The sequence below is a fragment of the Apodemus sylvaticus genome, chromosome 4, assembly GCF_947179515.1.
Source record: "Apodemus sylvaticus chromosome 4, mApoSyl1.1, whole genome shotgun sequence".
Lineage (NCBI taxonomy): Eukaryota > Metazoa > Chordata > Mammalia > Rodentia > Muridae > Apodemus > Apodemus sylvaticus.
In genome coordinates, this window is record NC_067475.1 from 2362441 (window position 1) to 2377147 (window position 14707).

Below are 14707 nucleotides of genomic sequence, written 5' to 3' on the forward strand. Positions count from 1 at the left end.
ACAAACCAGAGCCAAAATAAGCCTATAGTTCTCAAGCTGATTTCTGAAAAGCACAATCTCAAAAAGCTTACGTACAACGGGCGATGGTGGCACATGCCTGTAATCCCAGCACTCTGGGAGGCAGAGGAAGGTGGATTTCTGAGCTCCAGGACAGCCAGGGCTACACAGAGAAACCCTGTCTCGAAAAAACCAAATCCAAAAAAAAAAAAAAAAAAAAAGCTTATGTATGTCATATATATTAGTCTGTTCTATTCCATAGCTACAGCCAGTAAAATATATTTTAATTTCAATTTGAAAAATTACACCTGTGTAACATGTCATTTTAAGAGCCCTTTAGCAATCCAAATAATTAGATTATAATTCATGTAACTTGATCAAGTTGCCTACTTTAAGTTCGAACAGGCATCATTTAGGCCTATAGACTTAGATTTAACCCCTAAGTTGTTTGTATATATATATATGTATATGTGAATTTCTTCCATTTGATACAGTGTCCTATACATTTATCACCAATGTTAAACAAGCATGGTGACAGGCACCATCACAACAAAATCTATTTTTAAAAGAAGCCTTTAATAATATGCAAATGACAACACAGTCAAGAAGGCCCATAAAGAAAGCAGCAGTTCTGCCAGGCTATATGTACTGAGATTCCCTGTCTAGTTAGTTGCTTTTGCTGTGTCTTTTATTGCCTATTGACCAAGAATTAGTGATTATATAAAGACTAACAGGGTTCTGATTCTGGGCAAGAAAAAAACGGAGAAACATAAACAGGATGGCAAGAAGAGGATGCTAACACACTAACTTCTTGCCCTACCCAGCTTTTTTTTTTTTTTTTTTTTTTTTTAAAGGCAGGGTTTCTCTGTGTAGCTCTGGCTGTCCTGGAACTCACTCTGTAGACCAGGCTGGCCTAGAACTCAGAAATCCGCCTGCCTCTGCCTCCCAAGTGCTGGGATTAAAGGCGTGAGCCACTACTGCCCAGCTGCCCTACCCAGTTTTAACTGAAATATTTCTGTATTGTGGTCACTTCAAATATGGCTGATATGCTTAATCCCCTGAACACACACACACACACACACACACACACACACACACACACACACACCCCATAGATTGTTGAGAATCTGTCACACTATTCTAAGGAAATATAGCCATTTTGCTGTAGATCAAGTACCCAAACCTCCTGTCCTTAGCTCCCAATCTTTCTGACTATAGCCGTAGTGCTCAAAACATATATACATGCTTACAAACATATCACCCTAAAACTGCTGCTTCACAGAGTAGCAATGACTACATTATGTGAGATGTGCTTTTTGGTTGTTTTATCAGATACTAATTTAAAAAGAAAGTGGTCATCTGGGAGTCTTGATAGAGGATATGTCTGAAACAAAACAAGAAACTAGAAGAGATGGTTCAGTGGTCAAAAAGATTACAACCAGCTATAACTCTAGTCCCAGAAGATCTGACACACTTATGGCCTCTGTGGGCACCTTACCTCACATGATGTGCATGCATATTATATATATGTATAAAATACATTTTAAACAGCAATAAAGCAGTATCTGGTTCATATTAGAAATGAGATAGTAAAACAATCCTCATTTTTCATGTATCTTCTTACTTCCTGCATTCTTTTTCCCACCCCTTCTGAACCCCATAATCATCTCACACAGTGTTTCAATAGCAGAGACTCAATATACAGTTCCCAGGTTGTATAGTCTAGAGAATGCCTAGAAAGTGGGTGAACCTTCAGCTGGGTCTTTAAGGCAGCAGGCAACAGGACATGGAATAAAATTAACACCATGATTCATGCTTACAAAATGACTTCAAAGACAAGCTTTCCCCCATCCTCTTTTCTATTCTTCAGAAATAAAGAAAACAGATTTACAGGTAGACAGATATAATGAAACGTGTACCTCAAAGTTCTGCTCTGTCAGGCTCCCACCTTTGCTCAGACTCTCCATGATGGCCTTATTCCGCAGAATGTCCTCCTCACTGAGGTGCTCTCTTCTTTTCCTTGATTCTAGAACAAGTCCATTCACCAGATAAAAGTCTGCCAAAAAGTTTCCTACTCTTTCCTAAAACAAAAATCAAATATTCCAAAATGACAGTTTAAAGGAAGGTTGATCTCAGATTTTAAACAAGTGTTGAGATCATAAATTTCTCTATAAACATATACCATGTAGGTGAAAATAAACATTCTGATATTTAAAGTCACCAAATTATTTTCATAAGCTAAAAATATAATCATTTCCAAACTACAAAGGAAAATGTATACAAAAAATATATGCTAGTTAACCTGCAAATTAGGTAGTCTAAACAGAAGAACATTGGTGTTCTTTCACTACCAAGTAGCACAAGGCAATCTTACAAGTTCACTAAACATACAATTTCAAATAACAAGGAGGGGTCAGGGGTAACACTGTTCCCATTTTATAGATAGAAAAGCAGAATTAAAATCCATGATTCATGCCACACTGGACCCTCTCTGATCTCTGACTGGATAAAACTTCATGTTACTTACTGCTGCTCGCTGCTTTGAAAAGAAGCAAATAAGAGTAGCCTTGCTTACTAACACATGTAAAGTGTTTAAATTATAGATGCAGGCAGATAAAAAGGCATCAAGAAGAGAGCAAACAGTTCTTTCCAGGGACGCCTCATTAATCATCTGACTGACCCACACTTTTAACATCCACATAATCCCATGTAAAATTATCTACTTATTAAGAACTTCACTTGACCCAGCTTCCATTTCCACCTATATCCACGTTGCTTACTCCACCTTGCTATACACATACACTATACATATAGTGTCCAAAACTATGTGTATAATACATCTCTTAAAAGTCACCAGGAAGGTAAACATTGTGCACTAGTTTCTACCTACAAAATGGGAACCATGGCATACTGACTCCCTCCTTACCTGTCAACGACTTAAGGAGGTCACCTAGCCGCTCCTCAAGAGCTTTTGGCTGCTTAGTGGTAACACTAGGTGGACAGCAGTTTCAATTTTTATCTTCTCTTGAAGTGATCCATCTAATGCTGCCCAGAAGAACAGAGTACAGACAAGTAAGACTTCAAAGCAACAAATGCACTGCAATGCTGACCATAGCCTGGTCCTAAGTGCCACTTGTTGCCAAATAGGCTTTGAGGGCTCTGGGGTCAAAGTTAAGTGTGGTTAGGAGGTGGTTAACAGGTCTTGTGACCATATAAAGGAGCAGCACTTATCAAACAAAAGCTATCCTGTCAAGTATGTGCTGCTTATGATCCGGCCACTTTATTTCTTGTTGCCTGTACTGTGCACTGCAAAGCCATGTGGAAGGGAGATAAATTCAGTTACAACGGAGGAAACAGCAGCAATGTAAGCTATTCATCCATGTATCTAACACTATGGCTTCAGGTAAGTACTGAAGCACCTTCACTATGTCACGTGTAAGCTGGTAATGGGTGTAATCAGCACTTAAGTGAGAAGTAGAGGTTCCACACCACACACCATCAACAGTCAATTACAAAGCCTTTGACAGCACTGTATTAAAGAGTATCAGTACAAAGCACGACACATTATTTACAGATACATTTATGTGTGAAAAACACTAAAAAGGTCTGCAGGGGTTCCAGTATGATAGACAGTGACCACTAGAGTTTTCTGACTTCATATGTAAAGCTGTATGATATTTAATCTTGTGATGGTCAATATGCTGCTATGATGGCATCTTTAATACAATTAATACTGAATTAACAAACTCTGGAAAAGCAGATTTCCCTCTATAAACTGTGTGGGTCTTATCCAATCCTCTGAGCCTTAATGGCAAACACTAAGAATTCTAGAAGAAAATGTAATTCTGCTTCAAAACTGCAACACAAAAACCCTGACATTCTAGCAACAGATTTTTAACTCCAGACAATCCCAACTCTCCCCTTAATGTCTAGCCTACTACTATACACAGTTCAGATATGCAAAGTCCCATAAGCACACAAGTCAACTTCCCTTAAAGCAAGAAAGGTCTACCTCACAACCCTCTCAGTTTTCGTCCCTTTTCTCCCATAGCTCACCTCACTCATTCTCTACACCCTTCATTTCTATCAATACAAGGCTTGTTTTTTTTTCTAATATGAAAACATTTACTTATTATGATCAATAATATGTAATTTTAAAAAAAGTTAAATCTCGTCCTTTACCTGATGTGGCTCTTATTGTTAAATTTGTATTATTTAATTTTATGAATTTATAAAATCAATTTATTTATTAAAATGTTTCAATATCCATTTCATTCAAAATTATACCATGTATTTAATATATATTGGTGTTTTAATACATACATGCATGCAATTCAGACCAATTTCAAACCTGAACACTCCTTGATCAATATTGCATACAAAGCATGCCAGGTGAAAGAGTCTTAGCATATTTTTAGGTGATCTCATATTCTCCTGCTGACAGATGTGATGGGAATTATAGAAACTTCCACTAACATTTAAATTTGCTGTCTTATAGAAATGTAAGCTTAATATGAACAGACAAGATAAAAGAGCTCTAAAGTAAGAGGAAAAGACAAAGCAAAAACAAAGTATAGACATCTCTTCACAAGCCTCTTAAACATAAAGCACTAGAAAAAGAATGGAGCCATGTGCAAACTCTTTCTTCTAAGGTAAGGCAGACAAGAGTTCAAGTAAACTACACATTCTTTGGGCTTTTCCAAGAATACAAGCGAACTCCATAACTATGCATTGTTAACTACTTATGTGGATTAAAAAAAAAGGGGGGGGGGACAATCTGCCTAACTAAATACAATTTCTATATTCCCATTATTATTTTGGTGATATTAGATAACAATTTTTAAGTTCTAAAATATCTATATTTTTACATACTGTTTTATCTTCCCGAAAAAGCCATCCAGTTTGGGCACGTGTGAAAGAAATTGATTTGGTTGATAAAGTTGCAGAATAAATATCGCTGCTCATTAAAATATCAACTTCTTCTTCTGTTTCCATCTCTGACTCCTAGAGTGGGGGGCAAAACTTAAAATAAGAATCTGGGTTTTCTTCAAAGATGTTATCAATTTCAAAAGACAAAAATACATAGTTTCTAAGTAACTTGATGTTATTTATTCTAAAACCAGAAGTTTAAATTTTGTGTCTAATATCTTTAATAACTCAGAATTATGACTAATTATGAATCTTTAAAAGCAGGGCACAAAAAGAATGGCACTTTCACACTTCTATATAAATAAATATAATAAACCCACTGTTACTCACTACAGAATTATATGGTCTGTAGAACAATTTTTCCTTTGATGAGTATGAAGTGTCTTTCCCTGTCTCTTTTGATTAATTTTGGTTGAAAGTCTATTTTTTAGATATTAAGATGATACTCCAGCTTGCTTCTTCGGTCCATTTTCTTGGAAAACTTTTTTCCAGCCCTTTAGTCTGAGGTAATGTGTATCTTTATTGCTGAGGTGTGCAGCAGTATGATGGATCCTGTTTTTGTATCTATTCTGTTAGCCTGTGTCTTTTTATTGGAATTGAGTCCATTTGTGTTGAGAGATATTAATGAACAGTGATTGTTATTTCCTGCTATTTTGATGGTGATGGTGGCGGTAGTGGTGTGTATAGGTGTATGTCTGTGTTCGTATGTCCTGTGCTGAAGGTGCAAGAGTTTGAGCAGTGATGCTCAGGAGTAATATATGAAGGGGTCTATGTTCACAGTGCCAAAGATGCAAGGAAATCAGATTTTGAGCAGCAGTCTTGAACAGGAAGGAATACAGTAGGCTCTCATACTTGCTGACCACTGGGTTGTTCATGCTGTCTGAAGTAGTATAGTTAAGTCATATGAGGATGTGTGCATGCTATGTGTAAACATTATGCCATTGTGTGCCTCTGAAACTGGAACATGTCAGATTTTGGTACCTCTGGAGAGTGCCGGAATCAAACTCTTGTAGATACTAAAAGAGGATAATAGTTGTTTATTGTCATATGCAAACATGGCAATAATTGCTCACTAACTGCTTGTTGAAGGAATATAATTAACAGCACATCAGCAAATTCAGTTAGCAGTCAAGAGATGGTCCTTGATTTATAGATGGATTTATGTTCCTAAAGCTTGTCTGAACTAAAAAGATCTTACAGTGTTCAGTTCCCAAGCTGACCTATATAAAATCTGAAATGTAGTATTTATCATCTCTTCCTATTACAACCAAAATATTTCTTTAGAAAACTTTGTTCAGTATTTGTGTTACCCAGGAATCTAGTCTCTCCCATTATTCATTGGCACTGTCAGGATTTTGTACCCTTTGTTTGTGATGGTAGCGAGGAAGGTACTGTTATAATTTCGGGTTATCACTGATGACTGCTGTAGACTCAGTTGTAGCCACAAGCTTTTCTACTCAGCCTCTTTGTTCCCAGAATAACAAGACTTAATTATTTATGAGTACCTAGGTCATAAGCTTCTCACATGATTTCCTTGCCTCCAATTGCTCTCTAATTCATTTTGGACCCTAAGACAGCTCCAGGCTGTCACCTAACCTATTATAAAACAGTAATCTATAAAACAGAGATAGTAATTTTCATAAGTTATTTTTATTTGCAGCTTAAAAAGCCATAAAGCACTTAGATTTTAACCCTAATATTAAGGATCAACAGACTCCAGTGACTGCCCACAGCACCTGGCATCTCCTAGCAGCTATGGCATGTGTAATGGTGAAAGGGCAGGAGGGAAGGCAACTCCGTGTGGGTGATGGCAAAAGAAAAAAAAAAGAGTAAAATCACCAAAAGCTGGTCAAACCGATACCTTATTCAAAAATCTGTGACCCTCTGTTGCTGACTGCAGCAGACTGTAAGGTGACTTTTCTGGCTTTTAAGGTGCTTACACTTTTTCTCACTATAGTCAGACCTTTTTCCCAAATGGCCTGTCCTTACTCTTCCTTTCCTTACTTCATTCACCTGGCTTCTCTCCAAGAATACCCTTGCTTCTTTTCTCTTGTAAATCTATATTTTTTGGTATGAATTAGAAAACTATTTCATTAGTTTTATAGTTTAACATACAATGATAACTATAAAAGTCCAATCTAAGACAATAAGCAAGGCCAGGTGTTGGTGGCGCACGCCTTTAATCCCGGCACTTGGGAGGCAGAGGCAGGTGGATTTCTGAGTTCGAGGCCAGCCTGGTCTACAGAGTGAGTTCCAGGATAGCCAGGGCTACACAGAGAAACCCTGTCTTGAAAAAAACCCAAAACAAAAAAACAGACAGTGAGGAAGAAACACCATAATGTGGGAATGAACAAGACAAAGTAAACACAAAGGAAGGAACTTTAAAAATCATCTGCAGAACACTGAGGAGGCTGAGGCAGGGGAAGTACTTGAGTTCAGGAGTTCTCCCCACATCAAAATAAAAACACAGGAACTATCTGCATGGCTCCTGGTGACATGTGGATGCTGAGAGACCTCTGGTTTGCAGCAGGAAAAAGGAATGGATGAGGTGTAATTCAGCATACAGCAGAACCAAAAGGGAGAAGAGGTGGAGGTAAAGGAGCCCAAGGTGTAAAGCGGAGCTTCTGTTTGGGGACTGTGCGGGCATCGGTGACAGTAGCAGCTCAGTTAGTCAGGCAAGATGGCAAAGGGGTCTCTTTGTTAGCAGAGACTCAACATAAGAGCCAGTGAAAACTAGAAGCCAAAGCCGCTGGCCTTGGGATCACCTGAACTCTATTAGATAAACCAAAAACTAGGGGGTGGGTAGTTGCAAGAAAGAAACTGAAGCTTTTCAAATTAACCATATTAATTACACTTTATGCTTTAAATAAACCAATTATACAGAGGCTTTGCTAAATACATAGACAATTTCAACTCTTTAGGGAAATACTAATAAGACATGCTCACCTCGTGGTGTATTCGCTGATAAACTTTTTGTTCATTGTCTAACACTACAAAAGACTCAGAGGGTGCAGCATCCCCATTGAAGATGAAGCTTAGATCCCCTCGTTGGCACTTCATGTCAGTAAAGTCTATGAGAGTTGTGTCAAGCCTGTAAAAGATGGGCAGGTAATAACTGACAGAATTTAATAAAACTTTATTAATAATACATGAGCTTTGTGTCTCTTAAGCTCTAACATGCCAATATCACAGGTCCAATTTAGAATTTATAGATAAAAACTAAATTTAAAATATTATTGAAAATAGCATCTAAATACATACCCTATTATCTGTATTTCCTGTTTCTGAATACTTAAGCAAACAAGAAAGAAAAGGCCCCATGGTGATACTACCCTTCCTGTACCACTGCTTCCTCATTCCCTCTGTTGTACTTCCATAGGGAAGGCAGAAAGGGAAAGATTTCTTCAGGTTCCTATCACTAGCTCAACACAGTAGTCAAGATAGGCACAGATGTATTGGGCCATAGTCTTAAATTGAGAATACCATTCTGATTTATAATCATCTCTAATACCTAAAATCACCTATGTATACCTTAGTCTGCTCTTCAGCCTTACCAATCACGTCAACCTACTGCAAAACTGTGAAGCTTTCTCCTGGGCTTTCTCGATTTAGCCAACGACCATCTATTTAAACAACATTCCCGCCAGGTGAGGTGGCACACACCTTTAATCCCAGCAAAGGGCCGGGCAGTGGTGGTGCATGCCTTTAATCCCAGCACTTGGGAGGTAGAGGCGGGCAGATTTCTGAGTTTGAGGCTACACAGAGAAAAGGTCTACACAGAGAAACCCTGTCTTGAAAAAATAAAACAAACAAACAAAAAAAAAGGGGGGGGGGAAATAAGCCCAGCAAAGGTAAGTGGATCTCTGAGTTTCAGGCCTACCTAGTCCACAAAGTGAGTCCAGGACACCAAGTGAGAGCTGTCTTGAAAAACCCTGTCTAGCTGGGCAGTGGTGGCGCACATCTTTAATCCTAGCACTTGGGAGGCAGAGGCAGGCAGATTTCTGAGCTCGAGACCAGCCTGGTCTACAGAGTGAGTTCCAAGACAGCCAGAGCTACACAGAAAAACCCTGTCTCAAAAAACCAAAACCAAAACCAAAACACAGCAAAACCCTGTCTTGACAAAACAAACAAACCCAAAGCATCAAAACAAACAACTAAAAAACAAGCAAGCAAGCAAACACCCAATGTTTCCATTGTCTGAAAGCCTCATAGATTATAATCAGTCTTAGTTGTCAACCAGATATAATCTAGAATCATCTGGAAAGAACTATCTAGATCAGGTTGGCCTCTGATAATGTCAGCAGGAGACAGTCTTGACTATTTTAATTGATAGAGAAGAACCATCCAGAAAGTAGGAGACACCATTTCCTGGTTCTGGGCTCTCAACTGTCTTTAGAGTAGAAAAGGTAAGCTGAATCCTAAGCATGAGTATTTTTACTTCTCTCTGCTCTGGACTAGAGATGGTATATGACTTACTGCTTCAAGATTTGGCCCCTGGGACTTCCCTGCAATGACAAACTGTTCCCTGGAATTATAAACTCTTCCTAAGTTGTTTTTGTTATGATATTTTATGTCTTAATAAAGTTTTATTTATTTTTATTATTTTAAATTACATGTGTGGATATGTGCACCTGAGTTTAGGTGTTCAGAAGCCAAGCATGTTGAATGCCCCTGGAGCTAGAGTTATAGGTGATTGTGAGCCACTTGATGTGGGTATTGGGAATTGAACTCTTCAGTATGTATCCTTGAATACTGAGCCATCAATCCAGCTCCAGTCAGGATATTTTTATCACAGTAACAGATAGCAAGCTAGGATAGAAATCAATTTCTACCACACATTTATAAGCCTATATATCTATATGTTTACTGATTCCACAAATAACCTGGACCTGCTGTGGTCTAGCTGAATGGTGTGGTCGCAGACATTCCACACATCACTAGTTGAAACTGGGAAAATACTGGGATTAAAAAGTTTACCACTACCCTTGAATTACTCAGTCTTATATTAAGGTTTATATTATAGTTTACTATTCCAGGTTCACTTAGTAGTTGCTCAACATAGTCTTTAATCTCAGAAACTGCTTAGCACAGCTATCAAGAAAGCATCATCATACTCTCTGAGTGTCACTGTGCAAGATATAAATCAGTTTTTAATGCAACTGTAAGAATTTATTATTTTGTTGACCTGTCAAGTTTTATCACCGATTAAAGCAAAAGGGTAAATCAAAATTAAAGCCAATAAATCAAGGACCTGCTTTCTTGATTTCGTTGCACAGGAAAAACCTCAACTATGAACCCTAGCTCACATGACATATCAATAATAACTAGGGCTATATGTAATTTAACATCAAAAACTAACAACTTTTAAGGACAAAAATATTATACTATTAACAATTTCATCTGCTAGCCAGTGGTGGCGCATACCTTTAATCCCAGCACTTGGGAGGCAGAGGCAGGCGGATTTCTGAGTTCCAGGCCAGCCTGGTCTACAGAGTAAGTTCTAGGACAGCCAGGGCTACACAGAGAAACCCAGTCTCGAAGAAGAAAAAAAAAAAAAACACCCAAAACAACAATTTCATCAAGAGAATGGGGTGAACTTAAACAAAGAACCAAGTATGGGCTCTACATGCATGGTATACACATACCACAAAGAAGTGAGTATGAGGGCTTAATCAGTGATTAAGAGCGCTAGCTGCTCTTATAGAGAACCTGGGTTCATTTCTCAGCTCCTGACCATCCGTAACTCTAGTTTGAGGGATCTGGCACCTTCTTCTGGACTCCAGGTATAACAGGCACACAAGTGGTACACAGACACAATTCCCATATACATAACTTTAAAAAATAAAAATGTAAGGTATGGTGACACACACCTTCAATCCAAGCATTTGGAAAGCAGAAGCATCTCTGAGTTCAAACTTAGTCTACAGATTAAGTACCAGAACTGCCAGGGCTACACAGAGAAACTGTCTTGAAAAATCAAATCACTAAAGAAAAAAAAGTAAGTATAGTCCCCATGTGACCAGCACACACTGTATAAAAAAACTGGGTGTGGTCTCTTAAGTGTACAACAAAGATACCATTAAGAAGTGCAAAGAGGCCGGGCGGTCGTGGCGCAAGCCTGTAATCCCAGCACTCTGGGAGGCAGAGGCAGGCAGATTTTTGAGTTTGAGGCCAGCCTGGTCTACAGAGTGAGCTCCAGGACAGCCAGGGCTATACAGAGAAACCCTGTCTTAAAAAAAACCCAAATCCAAATCCAAAAAAAAAAAAAAAGAAGTGCAAAGAGTCTCCATGTGCATGGTACATAGACCATCATGAACCAAGTATGGACACAATCCCTGTTGAGACATGGAGCCACCCACACATCTTCAAAAATTTTGACCCAGAATTGCTCCTGTCTAAAGGAAATGCAGAACAAAAATGGAGAAGAGACTGAAGGAAAGGCTGTCCAGTGTCTGACCCAACTTGGAATCCGTCCCATGCGGAGGCACCAAACACTGACACTATCATTGATGCCATGTTGTGCTGGCAGACAGGAGCCTAGCATGGCTGTGCTCAGAGGCTCTACCAGCAGCTGAGACAGATGCAGATACTTACAGCCAACCACTGGACTGAGGTTGGGGTCCCCTATGAAAGAGTTAGGGGAAGGACTGAAGGAGCTGAAGGAAATTGCAACCCCATAAGAACAACAATATCAACTAACTCGGACCCCTCAAAGTTCCCAGGGACTAAGCCGCCAATCAAAGAGCATACATGTGTTGGTTTGTGGCCCCTAGCACATATGTAGCAGAGGACTGCCTTGTCTGGCCTCAGTGGGGAAGGATCCACTTAATCCTGTAGAAACTTGATGCACCATGGGAAGAAGGATATGAGGTGGGAGGGTGGGTGGGTGGGATACCCTCTCAGAAGCAAAAGGGGAGGGAGGATGTGGTGAAGAACTTGGGGAGGAGGGACTTGGAAGGGGGCAACATTTGGAATGTCACTGGTGTACATGTGGCCCAAGGAAAAAAACAGAGTCAGTAGTCATGTCAGAAGTTCACTCAACACCCAAAGGAAATCTTACATCCAAGTAAATGATTAAACTATTAGGCTCCATGCTTCAGCCACTTGGGAATTCTAGACTACACAAAAGGTGGCAGAAAACAGTCCTTTGTCTCCATTTCTGTCCCTACCATCCTGAGAATTATAATGGGGGCTTCTAGGATGAGAATGAGAAAGAAGAGGCAAGGACATAGGGATGTTTGAAATCTCAACAGGTTTAACCTACTTGGGAGCTAAGGCACAATAGTCACAAATCTAAGGCTGAAGTTAGAAGAGCTTAGATCCAGCAATAAACTTACACAAGTCAAAAACCCCCCAACTACATTAAATTTAATGTCAATTTTTAATTCTATGTGTTTCTATCATTGTAACTAAAGTGCGATATAAATATTTATACATATAAAATGTCACACACATACATATACATACATCATATAAATATACACACATACATATGTTTGTATGATACTCTTTAATGTTTAATACTCTTTAAAATTTTTACCTTAGGTGTTGGAGTGTTTTTTCTGCATTTGTGTATGTAGGTGGACTTTATGCATGCAGTGTCTGTGGAGGTCCTTAGAGGACATTGGATCTCCTGGAACTGAAGTTACGAATGGTTTTGAGTTGCAATGTGGGTGCTCAAAACCAAACCCATGTCCTCTGAATTGCTGAGCCATCTCTCCAGCACCCTCCCTCTTGAGCCAAGGCTCTTTACTAGGTAGCCCAGGCTAGCCTAGAACGCAATATAAGACCCAGGCTGACCTGGAATCCATGATGCACTTATGCACCTCCCAAATGCTGGAATTACAAGTACAATGTGCATCATCATGCCTTGCTTTATTATATAAATTAATCCAATAATGATGCTCAATCTCTCCTTTGCCTACTAAAGTACAGATTCTTTTTTAACCTTACTTCCAGTGATTACTTGACTTATACAAGATCCTAGAGATCCTCAGTTATATTTTATAATTTAGCTTGCTCTGAAGTTATACTTAAAGGGGTTGTCTTAAGACATTTATAAACATAATTTGTAGTAATGTTAATTTACTTTTTTAAATAGAATTTAATATCTAGGGAAAAAACATTTGCCACACACCCTCCAATCCAGTCTCTGCACTGTTCTGGGCCATTTCTTCTTCACCCTGAAGTTGAAAGAAGTCCCTAGGTCTTACATGAGCACAAACCTGAATATGTATGTTAACAGTATTTTAAGTTACTAAACACAAGTAACTATGAAAAGTTGCCTCCAGAACTTAACTTTCTTTTACTCAGAACACAAAGCACCATCATCTCACCTGATGTTGATACCTTGCTTGTATATTTTACAGGCATCAGAAGGCAGAATTCGGGAAAGCAAAGGCACTGTAATTTCAAAAGCAAAAGGTTAAAAAGCAACTAAAATCTAAGAGATTTGTACATTTTTAAAAAGCAGCACAGTAAACATTTTAGTAATTTACCAAATATTGATGACTGTCTTTAAGATAGTTATCTTCCTCTCAAAATCTTGCTCAACTGCAGTGTCAATGTACTTTACTATGCGCTTATCTCCACCTACTTCCAAAAGTAACAACTAACTCCATTTCAGACTGCTGTGTGATACTGATGAGAAAACACTACCTAGGGTCACTAAACACATCTTCGTACTAAACAGGAAACCCTGGGTCTAATAAATCCCTTAAATATCATTTGGAAAAACAGTAGAAAAGTAACACATTAAGAGACATCTTTGAGGCAGCTGCATTTAAATCTGAGTCCTAAATATATATCCTTGTTACTTAGGGCTCACTGTGCCTCAGTTTCAAAGTCTATACAAGAAAAACCATACCGTTTACCCACCAACTTCTATCCTCTTAGGTGTGCACACATAGGTCAGAGATTAATGGTGTCTTGTTCTATCGAACCCACTTGAGAGAGGGTCTCTCACTGAACTGGGAGCTTATCAATTTGGCTAGAATGGCAATCCCTGGACCCCTTGCCTCGGCTTCTGTGCACAGGATTGTAGGCATGCACTGCTGCATCCAGCATTTTACATGGGTATAAAGTATCAGAACTCATGCTTGAACAGAAAGCACTTTACCAGCTGAACATCTATCTCCCTAGGCCCTAAAGTGTGAGTGTGCACACCCAATGCATTCTGAAAGTGTGACTTCCAAATTATATACAATTATATAAAATGGAATATACTTCACATTTTTGTCAATATTTGGTTTCAATACCTATTTTAAAGATAAATACTTCTAATCATTTAAATTACTTTATATCAAAATTTAATCAAATGCTGGTAAAAATATGTTTATTGCATATAAATGTATTAAATCTTTAATAAAAATAAAATTAAGCTGGGTATGGTGGTACATGATTTTAATCCCAGCACTCAAGAGGTAGATGGATCTCTGTGAGTTTGAGTCCAGACTGGTCTACAGAGCAAGTTTCAGGACAGCCAGGGCTGTTACACAGAGAAGTCCTATCTTGAAAAACCAAATAAATAAATAATAAAAATAAAATTTAGTTTTTCAATTAGTTTAAAAAAAAGTACAGGTCATTTTCATGAAACTTTGTTTTTGGACATTAAGTTTTCTCTGAGCAGATTCACATCTGATAAATTAATGTGATAAATTAATAAATGGGTGCAAAATCAAAACCTTTTATAAATAACAAGTTCTATGCTGACAGTGGCCATGAAGTACTTAAGGGGCAAAATGACTGAAAGATGATAAAAAGAATTTTAAGCAAAGTCTTA

At 38.4% G+C, this 14707-nt stretch overlaps 1 protein-coding gene across 2 annotated transcripts in view; it reads right to left on the reverse strand.

The window, feature by feature from the left end:
- Ankrd13c (ankyrin repeat domain 13C) overlaps positions 1 to 14707 on the reverse strand; it is a 43415-nt gene that overhangs the window by 11715 nt on the left and 16993 nt on the right. For both annotated transcript variants that reach the window (XM_052178854.1, XM_052178855.1), the window contains exons 6-9: positions 13263 to 13329; positions 7873 to 8017; positions 4870 to 5001; positions 1917 to 2078 (exon numbers count right to left, since the gene is read on the reverse strand). In XM_052178854.1, coding sequence (XP_052034814.1) covers positions 1917 to 2078; positions 4870 to 5001; positions 7873 to 8017; positions 13263 to 13329 — 506 coding nt within the window. The remainder of the gene's footprint in view (positions 1 to 1916; positions 2079 to 4869; positions 5002 to 7872; positions 8018 to 13262; positions 13330 to 14707) is intronic.